At 40.2% G+C, this 22,714-nt stretch overlaps 1 protein-coding gene across 12 annotated transcripts in view; it reads left to right on the top strand.

Annotated features, from left to right (window-relative positions):
• Positions 1-22,714, top strand: part of LOC112161639 (cilia- and flagella-associated protein 46) — a 66,381-nt gene that overhangs the window by 11,590 nt on the left and 32,077 nt on the right. For 11 of the 12 annotated variants that reach the window (XR_002921918.2, XR_002921919.2, XM_024296949.2 and 8 more), the window contains 17 exons: positions 632-752; positions 986-1,110; positions 4,286-4,386; positions 5,227-5,333; positions 7,847-8,059; positions 9,506-9,707; positions 11,279-11,425; positions 12,169-12,273; positions 15,371-15,552; positions 15,718-15,849; positions 15,923-16,085; positions 18,163-18,229; positions 20,580-20,718; positions 20,791-20,974; positions 22,050-22,215; positions 22,282-22,499; positions 22,582-22,689. Coding sequence is in view for 10 of the 12 variants with exons in the window: in XM_024296949.2 (XP_024152717.1) it covers positions 632-752; positions 986-1,110; positions 4,286-4,386; positions 5,227-5,333; positions 7,847-8,059; positions 9,506-9,707; positions 11,279-11,425; positions 12,169-12,273; positions 15,371-15,552; positions 15,718-15,849; positions 15,923-16,085; positions 18,163-18,229; positions 20,580-20,718; positions 20,791-20,974; positions 22,050-22,215; positions 22,282-22,499; positions 22,582-22,689 (2,480 nt within the window). In the remaining 2 variants the exon portion in view is untranslated. The remainder of the gene's footprint in view (positions 1-631; positions 753-985; positions 1,111-4,285; positions 4,387-5,226; positions 5,334-7,846; positions 8,060-9,505; positions 9,708-11,278; positions 11,426-12,168; positions 12,274-15,370; positions 15,553-15,717; positions 15,850-15,922; positions 16,086-18,162; positions 18,230-20,579; positions 20,719-20,790; positions 20,975-22,049; positions 22,216-22,281; positions 22,500-22,581; positions 22,690-22,714) is intronic. The other variant, XM_024296946.2, reaches the window with a different exon arrangement.

Here is a 22,714-nt window from a genome sequence, read left to right as displayed (position 1 = left end):
CTGATCCTGGTAATTAGCAGTAAACAGTGCATGGAGAGCTGGAGAGTGCACAGAGCATAAATTGTGCCGTTTTTTGCTTGTGTGGCTGACCACTTAATGTAGTTTGTTAAAACAATACAATAAAAGAAATTCGCTAACTTCCTAACTAAATATTCTTTCTTAACTCTTTAACACCTGAGGTGTCGTCTGTGACGTATGAACAAAACGTACTGGAACTTCCATCCGTCAAAACAATCAATGTAATTCCAGCAGATTCTGAAACAGAAAAGCAGCTTGTCGAGCTGTAAATCAAAGAACATAAACACTACAGCTAGACAGCTAGTTCAAGGGCTTTTTTTCTCATACACACACCTACTTTTAGGTGTGTGTTCCTTGATGAGAATGTTTAATCACTGAGTTTTGTGCTTCAAAGCGTTGCAATATGTACATCTGAAACATTTCTGCAGTCATTCTTTGATGTTTAATGAGGTGTGTTGTGAAGGAAATGGAATTTGAGATTTTTTTTTTACATCTTCACATCTTCTTTACATATGTTGTATGTCTTCATGACATACAACATATGCTCAAAGGGTCATGCGTAGTTTTGAAGGTAGCTTCCACCCTCAGTGATTTTTTTGTCCTGTTCCTGAAGGCACTCTCGAATTTGAATCAGGAGCTCAGCTTGCTGCAAAGGCTCAGCATCACTCTGCGTGTGTGCAGAAGGCAGTCAGACACCTGGGCAGACGGAGCTCGGATCCTGAAAGCATAGAGAGGTATACGCTATTCCATGTGTGTGTGACTGTTCTGAATATCTGCATGCACAGAGAAAACAGCAGGTCGGGTGACATTGGTTACCCTTTTATGTAGCTAACATCTCTACATCTGAAAAGTTTGGCTTTAGAGTTGAAAGATCAAAAACGATTAAAGGATTTGACAGAATCTTTTTGATATTCAGAAACTATAGAATAGTTGGAATTTTGATTTTTTTTTTCTTTTATTTTCTCAGGGTAAAACTATGGGCAGCCCTGGCAAAGACGGCCAGGAAACAGGAAGTGTGGGACGTGTGCCGAGCTGCCTGTCGCTTCTGTTTGCTTTACGATGACGGAAGGTGGGAAACGTCTGTGACAAATGGTGAGATCATGAGATAAGTGATGTAAAAAAAGCAAACCCTGATTACAGAACAGCTGAACCTTAGTTCAAACTGTGGAACAGAAATGGGTTTTTAATGTCCACAGTTAAAAGTCTTTATGGCTGCTTTTAATCATTGCAACGTTTCAACAAATGAGAAGGTTCATACATATGTTGTTAATAAAAAAGGTTACAGGTTTTTAAGGGAAAACTACAAATTCTGAAAGCACTCGAACATTGAAGGCTGTACTGAAATCCTCTGTGATGCAAAGCTATGTAGACTCATGAATGTGAGTGTAAACTGAGGATGATGAGGAGAAATCCAGCGAAGATAGGTGTGTGTCAGCTGACTCCCCGCCCTCATCTGGGGTGACCCCCAACAGGAGAAGAGTCTGTGTTTCAACCTGGTTTTGAAAAAGCAAACCCGCTAACAAAAGTAAAGCTCATCAAGGATGTTGTCATGGTAATGTTCTTCTTGTTCTGACTGATTAAGAACAGTTTATTAATGGGCTGTATGCACGACCTACATTCAGTAAATGGCCGCTCACTCATTTCCGGTTAGGGCAGTGGATTGTTGTTTCCATGGTAATTGCGGAGTATTTGGAATTAACACAAATTCTTTTGTAGCTACAAAGAGTCATTATAAATAATGGTAGGTGCATTGTTTGTGTCATGGTTACACCGTCAGTTACTACCTCCAACCACCAGAGGGAGCCCTCCCCATAGTTTTCCTCCCCTGCTGTCTCCGTACTACAACTCCCATCAGCCACTGCCACGGCTTCCTGTCTGCAGAGCTGGTCTCCATCATCACTGTCGCTGCATTTTCGCTATGCGGAAGAAAAACGGTTGCACCGCTCTCCCGCATGCGCGAACCAAACGTCACTTCCGCTAAAGCATTTTCCGGTCTTCGGACGGTAACAACAATAAAAACCTCTTAGGATGTTAATATAGCACTTAAAATGTTTATCACGGTGAAAACATTCACTTATTGTTGAAAAAACGGAAGGAAAAAGACACGTTCAGGATCAGGACCTTACGATCTTGCAGTGACTACAAATGGACTACAAATGTTTTCTTCTTCTGCTGTTTTACATGACGGCAGTTTGCTCCCTAAGCTAAGAGGATACAGCGCCACTTCAAAACACTTTATTTTATCTGGTAATCCAAACACGTTATTAACGGTAACTCGGTGGCTTTTTTTCGAACTGTAATCCAGTCAGGAGAAGCTCTCGGTTGTTGAGAAAAACATAAATTCTTGTGATCAAGGATTTTTACTGCTTGGAAATGACTCTGTGGTGTAGTGGGCGAAGAGCGGAAGTGACACGTGTTTCGCACATGCGGGGTAAGTGGGACAACCGATTTTCTTACGCATACAGAAAATGCAGCGACAATCATCAATACCATCTAGCATTTAAGCCCACGCGGCCTCTTCTTCAGTGTGAAGTCTTGTTTTTGCTTTGCAGACAGTCTGAGCGTTTACTCTTGTTTACTTTCCTTGGTGTTTGACCCTCACCTGTTCTCCTCGTTATCTTACCTCGCACCTAGTTTTTAACCTTAGCCTGGTTTTGACCACGTCTCTGCCTTGTTCCATGCTTATTTTCCTTGCATTTAAAATCCATGTCTGCACATAAATCCAAATGCCTCTGTCTCTTCATCACGGTTTGTCTTTCTATCAAAATACTCCAAAATAACTACCTAGCAAACTTTGAAGGTAACTTGCTGATGTTCACATGTATATTCGAGTGACCAGATCAAAAGCTGATGGAAATTCATGACACTTAATAAATGCAGCCAAGATGCAGATTGCTGCATTGTTTCACATATTTTAAGTGCATCAAAGCTAAATGTTGTTACTGGTCGCAGTATTTAATATTAAAGTCCTGTTAGCTGTCACGCAGCTAGAGTGCTGAGCGCAGTGAGCTGCAGATGCGGCCGCCATCAGGAACCATTTGATGCCTTAACCCGAACCGTGATCCTAACCTTAACTTTCCCTCCGGGTCCGTGCAGCCAAGAAAGAAAGTTCAGCATGCTTTTAACGTATTTAGAAAATGATGTGTGAATACCGTTGTCACTTTTCATTTGGGTTAATGCTAACTAGCATCAAAGACACGTCTAGTTATGATATGTCTTTATCTGTATGACCTGTTAGTTGTGTTTCAATGACTCCACAGCGGATTGTTTAATTTTTATCAATATCATTTTCAATAGAAGCAGTCTGAAAGGCGAGGTGACAGTTATAGCACGCTGGTACTGCTCCATGAAGAAAGCAGGAGCACCTCATCATCAGCTGAGAGAAGGATCATTAGTCCGAAAGTCACTTCAAAATTCATTTACACATTAAAAGTTCTATTAAACAGGTTTTAAATGTTCTAACATCTGAAGAAATCATGTGATCATACAGTACATGATAGCATTTTGTGAGTGTGGGGTGTTTGGTGTTTCAGGAAGGGAAATTTTACCTTTTTGGATGCCATTGTGTATACGCATGATGATAAACTAACATACAATGTAAAAATAATGAAAATTAGACAATACCAGAAATAGTATACAGAAATTCAATAAGTCAATGTACTGTATATAGATAGCCACAACCAGAAATAAATGAGTGGTTTTATTTTAAACTGGAAATATGTCACACAGCTCCGTGCATAGAGTCTATCGCTAAAGTTAATTTGCAGGAAATTATGACCTTTTCACAGGGAAAGGCTTGTTCATGAAATATTTTTTTTTAGAAAAGTCATAAGTACAGATGCAGCTCTCATAATAAAAAAAAGCTCCTCTTAGGTTTTCACAGGAATACCTTTGCTCCTATAATGAATCATTATTCGTTTACGTGCTGAAACATCGGGCTGAGAATGCTAATATTTGCAGTTAATTAGAAAATCCTCAGTTTGGTGTAAAAATGAAAAGTGTCAAACATCAGTTAACCCTTAACACCGGAGCTCCAGTGTTTATATTCTTTGATTTCCTGCAACTTTTCAACCGTTAACACGATCATTCCAATAGATTCTGACGATGAGCCGCTGTTCTCCTTCACAATCTGTTGGAATTAACGGTTGAAAAGTTACAGTATGTTTAAGATTTTGTTTTTAGGCGTCACCGGCGACACCTCAGGTATTAAGGGGTTGAAAAGAGAGAAAGCTGTATTCTCTTATGACGTCAGAACACTGATGTTCAGGTCCAGAGAGTGATGCTGCAGGCCTTCAGAGCTGTGGTCCAAGCCTGACTTCTGCCAACCGTCTGCAGCTTCTAGCTGAAATTCACTTCATCAGTGCTGAGGTGAGTTCATTTAAAACCCTTATTTTTTGCTTTCTCACTTTTCCTCTGGCTATTGAACACTTATGAACGGTCACTCTTATTTGAAATTCATACTAGTAAATGGAGTTTCTCTTAACAATAGGCTCATCTTCATTTCCAGCTTTAAAGCACAAAGAAAGCATCAGCATCTGTGATTCAGGCTTTGTTTAAAAATAGAATGTGAGCGAGACCTCAGAGAGTTGCAGTGTGACTCATTCACACATTTCAGTTTTTTACAATCACTTTATGACTAAATGTCTCAATTATTTATGTGTTTGTGTTGATTTCTTTCCACTTGAGCCTGTCTTTATAAACAAGCGGATGAAGCACTGAATGAAGCTCTGAACCCACATCTGGGATTTTTGAACGAGTGTGTGTGATTTGTTAGAGTCAGGAAATGGTGCTCTTGTCATTGCTGTACAGCCCTCCACACCATCAGGTTATTAGTCTTAAGCCCGATGGTTTGTAGCATGCAGAGATGAGAACACTCTGGACTGAAGACAGCTTTGCTCTGCAGTGGCATGACCTTGTCAGAGCTGTCGCAGTAGCCTCTCCTCTCCCCCTTTCATGTGTTTCTCTCTGTTCTGAGGCACAGCATTCTTGATAATTTCAACTTTCATTTCTCAGCCTGATGACGAGAACCAGTTCCTCCAGCCATAGCTATACTATCTGCCATTGAAATAAAAAGTTACCCTGTGTTTTTGGCTTTGACAACTTTGGAAAGGCTGTGGTTTCTTCTTTTTCATGGAATATTCATAACAGGATATGGTCTTTAATGTCGTATTTTTAGTTTGAGAAATGAATGAAGTCTGTCTCATCCAGGCTACCATCCAGAAGCTGTTAGCTGAAGGGGTTCAGCAGAACAGTCTGGCAGTCCCGTCACTGGAGAGACGGCCTGGTGTGTCTGAGGAGGACTGGACGGCTTACAGGTGAAACCTCTTACTTAAAGGACTGTCGTTTTAGAGCAGGGGTCTCAAACTCGCGGCCCGCGTCCTAATATGAAAGATTACTGTTATTGCGGCCCGCAAGTCTGATATGAATGACACTTGCTGTGTGCAGAGCTGAACGAACCAATCACAATGAGGTATATGACTCTGGAGGCGGGACATCGGTGGTCTGTCCAGTGCCTCGCTTATTCATTCCTCCAATCAGCTGGGCGGAGGAGGAGCCACGAGGCACCAAGCGCGATTCGCGTGACAAATTCGCGTGCCCCGCGCAGTTAATTTGCTGCTCGCGGCTTGTTAAAAAAAAAAGGTGTTTCTGAGCTACCAGCTCCGTCTGTGGATGTCTCTCTTAGAATGAATACACATATGGTGTCGAGGAATACGTTTTTTGACGTGCTGGTTGTTACTGTTAAATCAGAGCTCCTTAAGCTCCGAGGCGCAAACCTGTAGCCCGCCCTCTTTCACCGCGCGGCGATCCGCTGCTCCCGCATGTCAAACGTGATTCTGAGCTTGGCTCGCACCTGCGTGCGCGTGTCTATGAATTTTAAGGTTCACACACCGGCTGTGTCGGCGCGCATTCCAGTCCATGTAAACGCGATAGAAGTCCGATATTCTGCTACGCGCGTTTGAATAGAACCTCCATGGAAAGCAGACCCCGAATGCTCACTGATGCAGCCGGCGCGCGCGAGCACCCCACACCTCCAATGAATGGAAGACACATAGATCAGATTTATTTATTATGAGGAGTTCTACAAAAATCTACAAAAAATGAAATACTTCAAATATTTTCTCGTTACCGGGGCTTCTCTCTCACTGAAGGAGGATCTGTTAATACAGACATTTGAAACGGAATAAAAATAATTATTTTTCTCTAGTAAGTCAGTCAATATGTGGTTTCTTCAGTATCTGTTGTTTGGTCATTATTATTATTTTAATTTATTACTGATTTATGAAAGGGGCTGCACGGTGGCGCAGTGGTTAGCGCTCTCACCTCACAGCGAGAAGGCCCCGGTTCGAATCCCGGCTGGGACCTTTCTGTGTGGAGTTTGCATGTCCTCCCCGTGCATGCGTGGGTTTTCATCGGGGACTCCGGCTTCCTCCCACCATCCAAAAACATGCTTCATAGGTTGATTGGTGACTCTAAATTGCCCCTAGGTGTGAATGTGAGAGTGAATGTGTGTGATTGAGGCCCTGTGACAGACTGGCGACCTGTCCAGGGTGAACCCCGCCTTCGCCCATCAGTAGCCGGGATAGGCTCCGGCACCCCCGCGACCCCGAAAGGGAAGAAGCGGTCTGGAAGATGGATGGATGGATTTATGAAAGTTTTTTAGTTCCATCAGACTCTGATTTTTTTTAACCCCTGATTTTTTTATGCTGAATTTTTTTAACCTCTGAAGTTTTTTAACCTCTGAATTTTTATTCTTAATTTTCTTAACCTCTAAATTTTTAATCTGTTTTTTTATTGTGAATATTTATTGTGAATTTTCTTAACCTCAGAATTTTTTTCGGAATTTTTTAACCTTTTGTGTGAATTTTTTTTCAACCCTTGCTTTTTAAACAGCAAAATTGTATGCTCCCAAAAATATTTTCTATCTTCAAAAAATTAGTGTTTTTAATTTCGGGACTTAAAATTTCGATGGGTCAGAAATTCAACAAAAAAAAATTCAGAGTCTGATGGAAATAAAAAACTTCCATACTGATTTGCCTGCTTTTTAAGTCATTATTTAATATATTTATTTATTTTATTCATTATTTTGTTTTAAAAACAAAGATATTTGACAACATTGGAATGTTTTATCTGAGCTTTTCTTGTGAAAATCCTGATGCGGCCCGGCCTCAACCAGACTCTGCCTCCAGTGGCCCCCGGCTGAATTGAGTTTGAGACCCTTGTTTTAGAGTGTATTTATCGAGGCTAGCAGTTTCTAGCAGTTTCCTTTCCATCTTCATATGTTAGTTTTAGACCTGCTCTCATCTCTGTGAATTGTTTCACCTGCTGTTTCTACAAATGACTTTTTTATCTACATTCTTTTCTGATAAAAAGCCACCGCTTATCTGTGTTTCATGGTCAAATACCTAATACCAAATAGTGACCATTGTAAAAACAATATTAGCTGTTGCAATGAATTATACATCTTCCAAAGGAGATGACAACACTTCAGTGAGGATTTCTGAAACATTCTTTCCATACAAAAACATTAGCTTTAAAAGACAAATGTTTAAATCCGTATTAACCCTTTAACACCCGACGCACAACACAAAATCTTTAACATACTGTAACTTTTCAACCATTAACACGATCAACATTAATTCCAGCAGATTTTGAAGGAGAAAAGCGGCTCACATCGCTTTTCTCCTTCAAAATCTGCTGGACTTAATGTTGATTGTGCTAACGATTACAAAATTACAGTAAATCAAAGAACATAAACGCACCTGTGAACAAACAATGAGTCATTCCACCAGCATATCAGCATCTTTTCTTCATTTGATTCTGAATCTAGAGACTGGATCCACAGCCTGTCGGCTTACGCTACCTCCAGCTTCATGCGAGCAGGCGAGCTCGGGGCAGAGATCGGAGAGCCGTGGGTGGTTGCAAATGCCGCCATTTACCTGTGGAATCATAATAGTCACTTGCTTGCAAAGGGGGAATACCAGCTCCTGCTCCCCACCTTTCAGAGCCTATTGGACAGGCTCCAGCACACACAGGAAGTTGGGTAATTCCTAATGATTCTCTTTTTAGTATGTGTCATGCAGAAGTCTGTTTGAGTGTCTGTAAGAAACAGCCATTTTCATCAATGATTCAGTCAGTCACACACTTAATATTCACTCCTGTCCCAGAGATTGCAGTGTCCAAAGCACTTTGGATCAGTATAATTTCATAAAAGGTGATTCACGTTCAAAACTAACAAACCAAAGGAGCGCTTCAACCATTCTGTTTTATAGACTTATTAAACAAAAAAGGCATCTTTGTTATTAAATAAGCTACAGACGAGGCAAAAAGTCAGGGGTGCATTTTATGAGAGGTCTTAAAGTCCCCCTCTGATGAAAATCCTGTTTTTAGAGTTTCTAACATGTATTTGTGGCATTTTTCTTATGAAAAAGAACAAATGTAATCAGAAATCATTTTGCTTTTGCATTTCCGAGTATTTCTCCTTTTAAATCAATCAAACTGTCTTGGACAGACTCTGTTTGAATGAATGATCTTCTTTCATCAACAGCTCTGCTGCACATGCACTAAACCCTCATCTGTTCCTAGTGTCTAGTTCAGGTTCTGGAGAAGAGAAGATGGTATCTTCACATTGACTGCAGTCAAATGAGCCGCCGTTCACATTTCTGTGGTCAAATCAGCATCACTGGATTTTTGGTGTGAGTTTCATCCAATACTTACGGTAGCAGGACTGAGAACGCTGGAAAATCTCCACCAGACTCCACGGAGCTTCTTGATGTGACCACGGAAATGTGAACGGCGGCTCATTTGACCGCAGTTGGAAAGGATTGTAAATCAATGAAAGAGCATTTTGATGTTAGCTTTGATTATTTTATCAAGAACTCTGAGAAACCAATGATTGAATGTATTGATCACAGTCAATAAACATTGGAGAATTAGCTAAAAGAGTCTTTGGTGAACTGGAAGGAGAAAGAATCAGGATTTTGGAGGAAGTTCTGTCCATGAAGATCTTCACTTCCTCGTCCAGCTGACATCCGGATCAGAACCATACGGCTGGACATTACCCAGATTGATGGATGTTTTTATGTAGCAGCGGTGAAGACTTATGCTAGAGAGACACGGAGCTATCAGACAGGGGGGATCAGGGGTGGAGCTCCAAAAGCCACGCCCCCTCAGAGGAGATTTTGGAAACAGAGGCTTCAGATCAACATGATAAATATCTTTTTAAGACATTTAGGTTGTGGGATTTTGGTTAAAAACTCCATAATCACCATTAATATACTACTGGGAATGTTTTTTTAATAAAAAAAAAAATGTCAGAGGGGGAATTTAAGTAGCTTTGTGGACAAAGAAACATGTTTTTTTTTTTTGCTGTTTCAAATCGGTGATCTTTAATGTCCAACTTCACAGTCAGCTAAAACAAAAGTCTTTGAGCCTTCTGACACACAGTCTTATTCTCAGAGATTATGCTTTTGTTGTTTGTGTCTCTCAGGAACAGCACTCTGTGTGTGCTGCTGTGTGATGCAGTGTCCCGGGGCTTGATCCAGCCTATATCTGAAAGAGACAGCGCTGAACCTGCTCCTACAGGACTTAAGGGTAAAAACAGAGCTGAGAAGAGATCGGAGAGGGCTGCCAGTACCCATGGGGCATCTGTAGAGCCTGCTGCACTGCAGGATGTCTACAAAGCTTTGGAGGTTTGTCACTGCGTGGAATGTAGAGGCGAGAAAGTGCGATGGGACAGGGAACAGCCTTGCTGTGCACTTTTACAAGTTCTCATAAACACACTCAACTCTAGGATCTGGAACACAATTGACAGCTTGTAAAGAAGTTTGAGTCCTCATGTGACAAATAATCAATAATATGTTCAAGACCCAATCCATGTGTGTTCAGGCAGATTGATCTGATTTAAATGAGTATCTTATTCCCACCATGAACGAACAGTGAATGAAACCTTAGCTCTGGAGGCTCCAGAACTGCTTGGAGTCTCTTAAAAGATGAGGTCTGCTTCCTTAATTACCAAATGCAGCTTGTTGTTTGTGAGATGTGTTTATCTGATCAAATTTTAATATAATGTGCACATATGACACAGCATTCATGTATATGGAGCTATGAAAACAGGGGTTTGATGCCCTGAGACTTTCAAGTGCATGTATTCCTTTTTTTAAAACACAGTGAAGCAGAAGGCGGGGACTCTGCCTGAAGGTAGCTTTGAATCTTTAAAATTCCAGATAATAACCTGTTTTGTGTCTAAGTTGCTTGTTGTCGTTCTTATTTAGAAAGCAAGCATCATTCTTGTCATAAGTTCTAGTGGCAACAGTGAACAATTTATTTCCTTCTCTTTTTATTTAGCCAAAATTCTCTATTTATTTAAATGTGTTGTAACAATAGGAAAAGGGGAAGTTCATAGAGAATTGGAGAAAAACAAAGCTATGTCGTGTCTTTTTGAGTCAGACAAATGCTGTGCGTCTCTGTTTAAGAGAGGATCTTTCAGAACACCTCCAACTATCCAGAAAACTCAAATAAAAAAACACAAGACTCTGAGGAAATATTTAGTTTTTGGACATCTGGTTATACATTCAGACTCACATAGACAGGGATGTACATACTCACATGCACACGTGCATACACATACACGCACACACCCCTGCACACAGACGCATGTACACACATGCACTCATATGCACAGACATGCATGCACATATGCACACTTGCAGACACATGCACTCATGCACAAGCATGCATTCCTACATGCATATGCATATGGACACATGCACTTGTATGCACAGACGTGCACACAGAAGCGCTCAGGCTAACATGAAGCCTTCATGGCCGGGTGTTCCTGCGCTTTTGAAGTTCTATTCCTCTGTCTTCTTTGGTGCCAATTAAAGCCTGTTTCCTTCCTCTGTTCTATTCTGAGGCTCTGCCACGAATATCAGCTGTAAGTTAAGATGAAAGGGCCCTTATCGTTGAATTATTAACAAAATTTCATCACAGCTTGTCCATTTTGAAGAAAAGATTTTAAAAAAGTAACCTTTGCTGTACATTTTACACCTAAATGTTGAAATGACAGACTCAGAGCTGCATGAATTAACTCATTGCATTGGGTCAGAGAAAGTTCAGACCATGTCAGTCCCTGAACTGCAGTCTTGTCTCTGGTTATGAAGCTTGCAGCAAATATTTACTCCTGCTCAGTCTATTGTTGATCCACGATCACACTGAACATTTTAGTGCTGATGCTGTTTATTCTTCTCAACATTGTCCCCAGCTGTGTGACCTCGCCCTCAGCATGTCCAAAATCACTCAGGAAGCCGTCCCACTGGCTGTCAGGAAACGGGTCTTAGCCACATGGGTTCAGATCAAGATGCTTTTGCAACAGCAGATTGACTTGAAGATGGACACACTGCAAGATAAGGTTTGACAGCTCTGTAAAACACCTGTCTGATTGAAATACTAGAAGCCTTTTCAATGTGTGCATACACTGAGAAGCACTAGTGATGGGTCAGGTTTAAAGAAATTCTGCTGGTCCAATAGGCTGAATAGAAGAACTCTTGAGTCCACTTCATGGATGTGGTGTCAGATTTATGAACATCCTGTTGATTTTGAAGACACATTCCATTACATACATTACAATAGCAGCAGCACATATGACAAACGGAGGTGACAAAAACTCAAAAATGAAGGTGCTGGCAGCTCTCCCAGGTCTCATTCGAGTCCCAGGTCTCATTCTGAGTCACTAATACCATATTGGTAACAAAACGTTATTAAAGTGTCCTCAGAAATGAGGCATTAGACGACAGTGGTAAGAGTAAAGGGCAACAAACCACGAATATTGTTTAACAGAGAATATAAAGCCCAGCACCGTTTGAAGTTGTCTTTAATAGGATCAGTTAAAAGACTTGGACAAAAAAAAGCAAATATAACCATCAAAGTGTTTGTTTTTTTTCATGAATAAAAGCTAAAGCTATTTTCAAAACCTCGTTTGCATTTTCTTTCATATTCATGTGGGGAGCTGTCATGCTTCCTGAAAACCTTCAAACTCAAATAAAAACTGCTAATTAAGGCCCTTATGTATTTTATTATTTGACAAAAACTGTGAAGCGCAGAGAGGATTGATGTGTTTTGCTCATTATACATTCCTTTGTTTCTGTTGTGCAGAGAGAGGAAGTGTCTGCCATGACATGTGTGCTGGTTGGAGTGGAGATGCTCACATGGAATAAGAGCCCGGGACATACGGGCTTCCCTGTTCCCAGTCCCTCAGCGGTATGGCCTCAGTCTGTTTCCTACTGTAGCCTATATGTCCATATGCCAACAGCATATGCTACAGTGACCTGTGAGGCCTCTGAGCATCCCATCACTCATACCAGGGAATATCCCTTTTTGGAAGCAGAGGTTTCTTTGGTTTGTTGGAGCTATTTGGAGACTCTTCTCTGCTCTCCAACCATTTTCCCTAAATCATTGTCTTCTACCCTCTCTCTAGCTTCATTACATGTCACTGTTTTTCTGTTTCAAACATTTGGTGTCGTACGTTTTTTTTTCCTTTGCTCCATTTTTAAGGCCTTTTAGCTCCTAATTGTTCCATCACCTGTTCTTCTCCTTCAACTCAGTTTCTCTTCTCTTGTTCTTCTATCTCTCTATATCAGAGGTGTCAAACTCAATCACACAGGGGTCAAAATCCAAAACACACCTTAGGTCGGGGGTCAAACAGGATAAACATTTATTGAACACTCTAAAACTAATTTTTTAAAACTTTTCAAATTTATCTTTTTTAACATAATTATGAATAAAAACAGGCGTCAATATTATTCCAGAATAAATCAAATGAAAATCTTAAATAACTTTCTCTATTTTACTCTCCATTAAAAATATTTTGTCAAAATGATACAAGAAAGAAATAAACTAAATGGTAAAAGAAAAAACACTCAAACTGTTTTACTTACCCTAAACTCCTGCTCGTTCCTTGTGATCTGAAGCTTTGAACCTTTTAACCGTTCCAAAAAGTTGTTTTAAAAGGGCACTACCATGATTTTCTTCAGCCTTTCAGAGTAAACTATATCCATATATATGATCATATATGACACTGGGAACACTAAAAAGCAAATTATTTATGAAATATGAATCATTTTTGAGGCCAGTTTTAATACCCGGAAGTAAAACGACGCGATTTCTGAGCCTCCGCCTTACGCTCCTTATTGGTCCTGCCCAATTCACGACGTCATCCTTAAGCCTGCCTCCTCAGCGTGAACAAACTATGTAAACAAAACCACGTGGCTAAAGCTCTCTTTAGTCAAGAGAAAGATGGATACGCTGAAAAAGCTTGCCAGGATTTTTCACATATTCAAACTTTGTATTTTGCTGATGGATTTTGATTGTCTGTATGAAGGTCAAGTTCAACACTTTTTACTGCAGCTTTGGTACCGCGGAGGAATCCTGCATGACGGTTACTGGAGACGCTACGGCTACACACGCTAACAAGTGTTTGTGACATGTAGATTGTTGGTAGAATCAATGTGGATCATGTTAAAAGTTGTTTTATTGAGCATGAATTCATCCGACCACATTTGAATGAGTGTCTCCTGGTTGTGTTGTTATGACATTGTTTTGAAGAAAATTCTGTTGGAACTACAATAGAGCTTTAAGATGACGTCACGACAGCAGCCCGCGCACGCCGCGTAACGAGACAAAGAAAAGAGAGTTATACATTTTTCAGTGTTGTTAAAATAAATGTTCTAATAAGTAAACCGATACACCAATTATGTCCTTTTGGCTAACATGACAATCAATCCTCTACATTTGTCCGCGGCTCACAGATCGCCTCATTTCTAACGTGTTTACATCACATGACTGTCGGGTACGGTGGCTGTTTTGGTTCAGTTGTTCCACTCTTGGTTCGGTCCGTATTCAGACTGAAGAATCTCTGAGCAAATTGAAGTTTGGTCCAAAGTGAGACTACATTGATAAATGGGTCTGGGAGCGGTTCCTGGTACAGGAAGGTCGTTATCTCCTGCCACAGCTCCACAGAGAAAGTGGGTGTGTGTTTGTAGTAGTCTGGAGGCGGAGCTTGCAGCACAGACTCTTCCTGGAAGGAGCTGTTGGCATCGATCTTACATCAGCACGTTTCACCTGCTCGTTTTCGTGGGTATGGGAGGGGCTGCTGCACACAATGCAGGTTTTTAAAGGATCACTCTTAAATGCATGAACGGATCAAAATACCTCTTTGGGGTTCTTTATAGAGAGAAATGAACAGTAAAATGTTCTTAAAACCTCAAACAGAATTTTCGTGGTAGGCCCCCTTTAAAACCAGAGGTTATCTTGCATTTCAGGCAGTTTCCCCAAAACTCTGGAACGCTCTCTCATTGTCACTGCGTCACATTGACTCTGAGTGTTTTAAAAGTCAACTGAAGACGTTTCTTTTTAGTAAAGCTTTTAGCTGATATTTTAATTTTATTTTACCTTCCCCCAACCCTTTCAGTTGCTGTCTGTCATTAGTATTTGATCTTTTTCTTGTATTTATGTAATAAGTATTGTTTTTATGGATTTTTCTTATATTTTAGCTTTTGTGAAGCACTTTGTGAGTTGCCCTCTGTGAAGAGTGCTATATTAATAAAGGCTTACTTGCCTACTTTTTCGTCATTTTATATAAAAAAATTACACTTATAAATATTTCAAAAGATTTATCCTAAAATATATCCTGTTAAAATGATCCCAACATGAACATGCTGCTATAGGCAAAACTAGCAAACATGGAAATAAAAAAATAAATGATGTGCTTTTTAGAAAAAACAAATTAAATCATTCCATTTTCGTTGCTGTGTGTTTTCCTGTCTGTCTGTTCTGTGTTTTCCTAAGTTATTTTGTCCGATTATGTTTATTCCTTCCTTCACCATCAGTGAGAGGCAGGGAGAGGATGATGACACCCTTGTGATGCAAACCGCTGTGGAGTCCCAAAAAGAAAGGCAGAGATTATTAGAACAGATCTCTCAGCCTCTGTAATCATAGTGTTGCTTCATTATGTTACCAGTGCAAGAAAACATCGGGCCCTTAATAAGAATAAAATAAAGTAATCTGGAGGGCCGGATAGAATTACCCAGAGGGCCGGATCCGGCCTTGACTTTGACTAGTGTGCTTCATGGACTCCTGGTATTTCTTTTTCTCATCTTCTCTTCTTCCCTTACATCTTCCTTTTTATCTCATTCTTTTTTTTGCTTCACTCTTGTCTGAATTTCTTCCTTTTCTTGACATCTTTCCTCTTCCCCTGACTCCCACATTTTTCCTCCCCCTTGACTTCTCTTTTCTTAATCCTTGCTCCACTCTTCCTCGTAACATTTGGATTTGCTTCTTTTTCTCTGCTCCTGTAAAGCTGGTGAGCATGGCATCTGAATGCAGCTGGTGCGACGCTGTGGTGGAGCTGCAGGTGTGGTGCCAGCTGGCCGCCTTCTGCCACCGTGTCAACGACCACAGATCGGTGTTACGCTGCACCCTGAGCGCTCTGCAGCTGGAAGAAGTTGCTGCCCACAGTCTCAATACCACACCCTGTGTTCTGTAAGCTTGCATCTTAGACATATCTATTTCATTTTGTGAAGTTTCCATTGAAAACAAAAACATAAGCATCAAAAGATAACAGGAAGGGCTGAGATGTTTGCTGTCAGTATCAGGTGGTCAGCTGACTGACTTACTGATTGCTAAGTGATCATTTTCTTTGTGGAGGTTTGCTCCAGCTGCAGTGAAGGAGCTGCTGAGCAGCGCGGCCTGCTTGAGGGGTTTGAGCTTACTTCATGAGTGCAGGGGGGACCTCAGCGCTTACAGACAGGCTTTGCAGGTGCTGCTGTCCAGCGTCAGGTACGGTCAAGTGATGTATCGGCTGGTTCCTTGGTCTTTGGTTTTATCTGACTCCTCCTTGTCCTTTCCACAGCTTTGCCAAGGAGGCAGAAAATGGAGTGTTGTGTGTCTGGGCTGCTGGACATTACTGGAGTGCTAGTCTGGCCCTGACACAGAACCCTGAGGAAAGACTGCAGCTTAGAGAGGACCTGGAAATGGTCCTGGATGCTCTCTTTCACATCAGCAGATGTGAAAGAGTAAGCACTCACATAAACTTTCATCCTTTTATTGACACAAATTAAACTGAGTCTCCATATGACCCTCGAAACATTCACGGCAGAGTCTGGGCCATATGGGGTTCCATTTAGGCCAAAAATATGTTTTTTTTGTCCACTGTCTACATCTTTGGTCTATTTCCTATGTCTACTGAACAAGTTTATTGAATATTTGTTCATGTCCATTAGTGCTGCCACAAACAATTATTTTAATTGTCGACTACTCACCGATTATTTTTTTCGATTAGTCGACTAATCGGGTCATGGGCAAACTGGATGTAAAGCACACATCTTGATCATCATTAGCTTTAAACTAACTAAAAACTACATATATAGCATTACCTATGATAATGCTAGTGTGAATGGTGTAAGAGGAATTTGGCCACTGAAGATGCTAGTGATGATAGCTGAAGATGCTAAAATTGATAGCTAAAAACAGTAAGTCTAATAGCAGAAAACACTGAAAGTATTAACCAGCTAGAGTATCCGTTAAATTCCAGATTAGCCTAAAAAACTAAAAAAAAGCCTAAGTTAGCCAAAACAGCTAGCATGCAGCTGAAATATTAGCTAGACTCCAAAATAGCTTAAAACCATTAATATTAAAAGCCAAAATAGTCCATAAAGCTAGCAAAATGTCATTATAACTTTCATCTTTACTACACTCTGACTCTATATAATATAAAGTAAGGATTTGTCGACTAATCGTGGCAGCCCTAATGTCTATGTACTGCTCAGCAATATAATGTACGTGTCCTGTTAAACGACAGGACCTAACGACGCTAGCAACTGTTGCTAAGGACTTTTCTGACCAGAACTAACAACAGTAGCAAATGCAAAGTTTTAAAGATAAAGTTGAAACATTACAAAGCAAATACAGATCTATCATCAAAGACACATGGCCATGCAACAGGTATTGCTTTGTAGACTTTCATATTAAGGCGGGGGCCGCAAAATATCAACTCTGGGGCCGCAAATGGCCCGCGGGCCTCCAGTTTGAGACCCCTGGTTTACTTAATTTGTATTTTTATCAAACCATATGAACAGTCACATAAAAAAAAAAACGCGAAAGTTTAGGCATGTTATTGGTTTTCATGCATCAGTGCTGCAGGAATCTAAACCCAAACCCCTCCATATAAGATGGTAGTCACCTATATAGGCCATTATTATACATTTGGGTTAATCTGAACTGAATTGGATTACAGCAGTCATGAATGAAGCTGGTCCAGCTTTGATGGTGTTTCATTGACCCTTTAACACCGGAGCTCCAGTGTTCATGTTCTTTGATCTACTTTAACTTTTCAACCATTAATACGATAATTCCAGCAGATTGTAAAGGTGAAAAGCGAGCCGCTTTTCACCTTTACAATCTGCTGGAATTATCTTGTTAATGGTTGAAAAGTTACAGTATGTAAAAGATTTTGTGTTTAAGCGTATTTTAACCCTTTAACATTGTTAAAGGGTTAAATAACTGAATAGAATTTATTAGTTTTTTGTCTTTAGTTATTCACTTCTTTACAAGTTAGTGTTTGCTGTTGTCATTTGTTTGCTCACTGAAAAGCCAAATCAAATTGGTGCCAAACTTTTCCATCTATAATGGATGGAGAAATGAGATGGTGTAGGAGTTGTGCCAACACATTTTTCATACCATTAACATAAACAGTCACTCAACTGTAAAAACAACTTAAGATCTATAATTAAAAGCAGCTTATTTGAGAATTCAAAATGACGGTCTGCAGGGCTTTTTTCCTACTTGACAGTGTTTATGTGAAGAGTCTGCGATGAAAAAGCCAAATGATGACAGCTGATTAACTGGGTGTAACAGTCCCAGCAATGCCAGTTACTTAAAGAAGTCATTTCATGCACAAAGGCAATTCAAGTGCTTTGCATTATACATCAAAACCTGAACCAAACGGAGTAAGGAAAAAGGATAGGCTGGAGTTATTTTTAGAACAAAGAGCATCCGAGTACCTTTGTGCTCGCTCTTTAAACAAAGTGGGATGTAGCAGCTGCTGAATGAACACACAAACATCCAGTTTGACCTAATGTTGTTTCTCTTCAGGGTCAAAGACAAAGACTTGCAACAGAAGAAGCACGATCTTGTGAATTTTCTACACATAATTCAAAAAGTGAGTACTATGGGGAGAAACTTTGGAAGCCTTCATGACTCATAATTCAAAATAAAAGTCAATACTGGAAATGCTTTTTCATTTTCGCAATGTAAGTGCATTACTTGTCTCTTAAACATGACAACTCAATCCTCCAAGCGGCTTTTTCTTTTTCATCTTCAACACTGCTCATTCTGTGACAGTTAAAATGATTAAAAAAAGGGCATTTCATTTTCAAAAAGTTCACTGTTAAATTAAGTACCAAAATGGAATTCAAAAATACCAATTTTGAAAACTAAAATGCATAAACAGAAATGGTTTTTCATTTTCACAATGTAACTGCATTACTGTGCCCTACAAACAATGAAAAAGCAATTCTCCAAATTGTGTTTCTATTTTCATCATCTATACTGCTCATTCTGTGACATAATTAATGTGACAAAGCCAGTTAAGACCACTTTTTCGTTCTCACATCCCACCGTGCAAAAAGTGAAAAAGTATCTCATAAATCAGTTTGAGTTAGCAGTTCGAAGGGGCGCACCACGATGACATCTGTGCTCGTTCTTCTTCTGCTCTGGTTGGTTCTATCGGCAAAGTAGTCAAATCACTGACTTATATAGAGAAAAGGAAAAAAATGGAAACACAAGATGGAGCTTTGAACAGACTAGAAAAGAGTTTTGGACTTGCGATAAAACTCTGATTTTTACACCAGTTTTGGGACAACTTCAGACTATGACAGGGCAGACTGAACAGACATTTTCTGACAGTAATTATTACAGTTCTCACTTATCAGAGTCCCTCATCGATTTTGATTGATCCTCGTGTTAGCCCCGCCCCAACGCGCACAAGAGGGCCAAAAGTTTTGTAACTGAAACTTTCAGATTCGTAAACGGAAAAACCGAAAAAAGTTTTGAAACCGAAAAAAGTTTTGAAACTGAAAAAAAAGGTTTGAAATTGAAATTTTGAGTTTTGAGACCTATTTCTTTTGCCAAACATTAATATTTTTTTCAAAATATTTTTTCGGTTTCAAATAATATTGGCCCCGATTTAGCTCCAAAGAAACCGACCATTATTTTGTTTTTGGATGGGGACCTATATGAATTGTCCACAATAACAAGCACCAGTGTTGTCTAAAAATTGAGGAAACTGCGGTTTACCGCAAAAGTCCCGCCCACTGACACCGCAGGAGGCAAACACTTTAGAGAAGACAGACACGCCCCCACCTGTGAGCAGCCAACCTTAAATCCAGCTGGATCAAACTTCTTTCAAAAATTGTTTTATTCTTTTTCACAAGCATAATAAAGAAAGTTTATGAGAAAAAACAAAAAAGCTGGCACAAAAAGGTAAAAAAAAAAAAAAAAATTCCAAGAAAAATGTAAAGTAGACAGCAGAGCTCTTAGTAGAGAAATTCTTATTTTTTGGGCTGCCTGGTGTGACTTTAGCCTGGAATTATTTTTGTATTTTCATAAAAAAAAATATATATATATATATGTTGATTAGTTTGTTGAAAAAAATTTATTCTTGTTGCTTTAATGAAATTACACCTAAAACTTTCATTCTGTTGAAAAAAAAAAAACAGTGGGTTAAACATTTTGGGGGTTTTCACAGCAAAATGAATCACATTTTTCCTTATGGAATTTTCTGTTTTTGCATGATTTTATGTCTAGTGTGTGAATACAACATGGAAAAAATGACAAAATAAAGGTAGTATCACATAGGAGAGGTTGTGCTGAGTAAAATGATATCAAATAAGCATCAGGTAGTCTTTCAAATGAAAGATACAGCAGTAAGTTATTTAAAAAATCAGTTTTAGACCCAACGTTCCAATGGGTTAAAAAAACAACGTTATAAATGTAAAATTTTGCCGGTGGTTTCATATTATGATTATTTGCAGATAATAAGTGGTTGGCAAATAATGTAACTGAAAAAAATAATAAATAACCGCGCTTCATTTTTCCAGATTTGCGATTAATTTTTTGTATCGATTCCTGGCCCTACTTCAAAAGCATTTCCAGTGAATTATGAGTCACAGATGCTTCCACAAAAAACAAGTATTTGGATTGCCTGCTACAACTACCAATGCCGTGATGCTGCTGCACATGTCTGCAACAGCTGTAAATGATGTAGACCAGGGGTATTCAAATCCAGGCCTCGAGGGCCGGTGTCCTACATGTTTTCCAACCAACCTTCCATTGAAGCTCCTTATTGGCTAAACATACCTGATCCTGGAAATTAGCAGCAGATAAGGCAGGATTTCTGGAAAACCTACAGCAGAGAGGCCCAAATCCAGGCCTCGAGGGCCAGCTTCCTGTATTTGAATACCCCTGATGTAGACGCTCCTCTTTAACCAGAGTTGAGAACTGTTTTGCAGCAGAGGACCAGGCTTTGTCTTTGAGGGCTGCGATTTCCAGGTGTTTGCTTCAGCTCCACATTGATGAAGCAGACTTTGAAGGCGCCCTGAAGCTGCTGGACAAAGCTCTGACAGCCATGCCTCGCACCAGGCACCGAGTGTGAGTCAAAGTGGGAGCTGAGAGGTCTTGGCGATGTGAGCCACATCAAAGACTTGTTCTGTATTTTCCCAGACCTTTGCTGAAATGTCGCGTCGTGGTGAAAACACGCCTGGGACAAAGTGTGGAGCTGGACATGCAGAAACTACTAGAAGAAGGGCAGCAGTGCTGCTCATTCATGTGGCACCAGGCAGCACTGAGTGCTGAGTCTGTAGACCAGCAACTGGAGTTCTACCAGAAAGCCATCACATCTCTCACGGTATTACGCCTCCTTCACATAAGACTCATGCAAATATGAGCAAATGTTGGCAGATTTGTTCATGTTTGCTCTCTTCGGGTTTCCACTACGGAAAGGAAAGATTCCAAAAGGACTCTAGCACCATCATCTGGAACCACCGTGCTATTACATTTTATTTTTGTCAAAAAGGCTTGAAAGTAGGGCAGGGCAATTCTGAACATTTGGGTATTGATTATTCTTATATACAGTCTATGTTCAATACCAATCTGATGCCGCTCAATATTGCCAATATCAATACCAATATTGATGGTTTTCATAAACGCGGTGGATATGAAACGAACCTCAATATTTCAATTGTTCTTGATCTATGTGAATTTTTTATTATTATTATTTCCCTTATTTAAAATTACTTAAAAACATGAATACAGAATTAGGACAATATTTTTAATTAAATGGAAAATAGTTTATTGAAATAAAAACTTCTTGAATTTAAATAAAAAGTGAAGAAGTGAATGCAATTAGTCTACAACCCAAAAGAAACAAGTAACTTTGATACAAAATAAATCAAAATGTTTAATGATTAAAAAAAAAAACAACTGTTGAAAATATTAATAATTTGTAACTTCTTAGCCTTTTAACTGAACAATAAAAACAGGTGAAAAGTAACTTGTCAAAAACAGCTCAGTATTTAAACCGAGAGGAAACAATGCATGCCGCCTGCATGCATGCACTGTGAGATCTGCTGCTAAGATCTGACAGGACTGGTGAGACAGCGACTCAGCTGGGAAAGGTTATGAGACTGGAAATATGGATATCTGCGGGTCGGGATCGATCCGCTACCAGTACCAACTTGAAATCAATACTATCGATCAATCCGCCCAGTATTACTTGAGAAATCCTGTATGAGCACAAGACTAGACTCAACTCATTTAAGTACATTTAAACTTCATTAAAGACTTTTATCATCACAGTCAACCGTGTGCACTTTATATGTTTACACATTTTCTGAAAAGCATCATGTTAGCTGTGAGTGAGTAAAGGAAGTGCATTGTGTTGGTTATCTAACACGTCTGATTTAATGTGTCCCTGTAAACAGAGCAGTGAGAGTCGATGGCAAAAAGTCACCCTTCTGCTGGAGTTTGGGAGTTGGCTTTACTGGCACAACTTCCCCAAAGCAGACGCTCTGCAGCCGGTGGAGTGGGCCATCGACCTCCTCCTGCAGCCAGAGCCTGGGCCAGAGGAGGCACCAGCTCCTCCACCAGGTAATCCTCTTTCACCCCGTAGTGTCATCGATTAAAAATGCTCAAACTTTATATTTGTCTGTTTAGAAGAAATGGGCAAAAATCCTGAGTCTGCAGTGACACGGGAGTCTGTGCTCGGAGTCCAGGGCTCCTCTATCGAGAGTCTGTCCGGTCTGAAGGAGGTGCGCCGCCTCGACGGCTTGATACAAGCACACACTTTGCTCGCTGTCATGTCAGGAATGAACTCCCATGAGCACCAGCTCCACTTGCTCAGAGCCCACACCTTTGTCCTCCAAGTGTGGCAGGTAAACAGCAGCAGAGCTAGTTTTTCTTTCAGCTGCGCTCGGATCAGGAATGCTGAAGACTATGTGGTGTGTTTGCCTTCAGGTTTCTATGGCAGGGATGTCTGATATTTCCAGGGAGAAGAATCAACTGCATCCTCCTCCTTCTGCTGGGTCTAAAAAAGGCAGAGACAAAGACAGGAAAACCAAAGATGTGAGACCCTCAGTTCATGTTGGAG

Source organism: Oryzias melastigma, linkage group LG15 (genome assembly GCF_002922805.2).
Source record: "Oryzias melastigma strain HK-1 linkage group LG15, ASM292280v2, whole genome shotgun sequence".
Lineage (NCBI taxonomy): Eukaryota > Metazoa > Chordata > Actinopteri > Beloniformes > Adrianichthyidae > Oryzias > Oryzias melastigma.
Note: the sequence above shows the minus strand (reverse complement) of the source record. Positions and strands in the feature narration are given on the sequence as shown.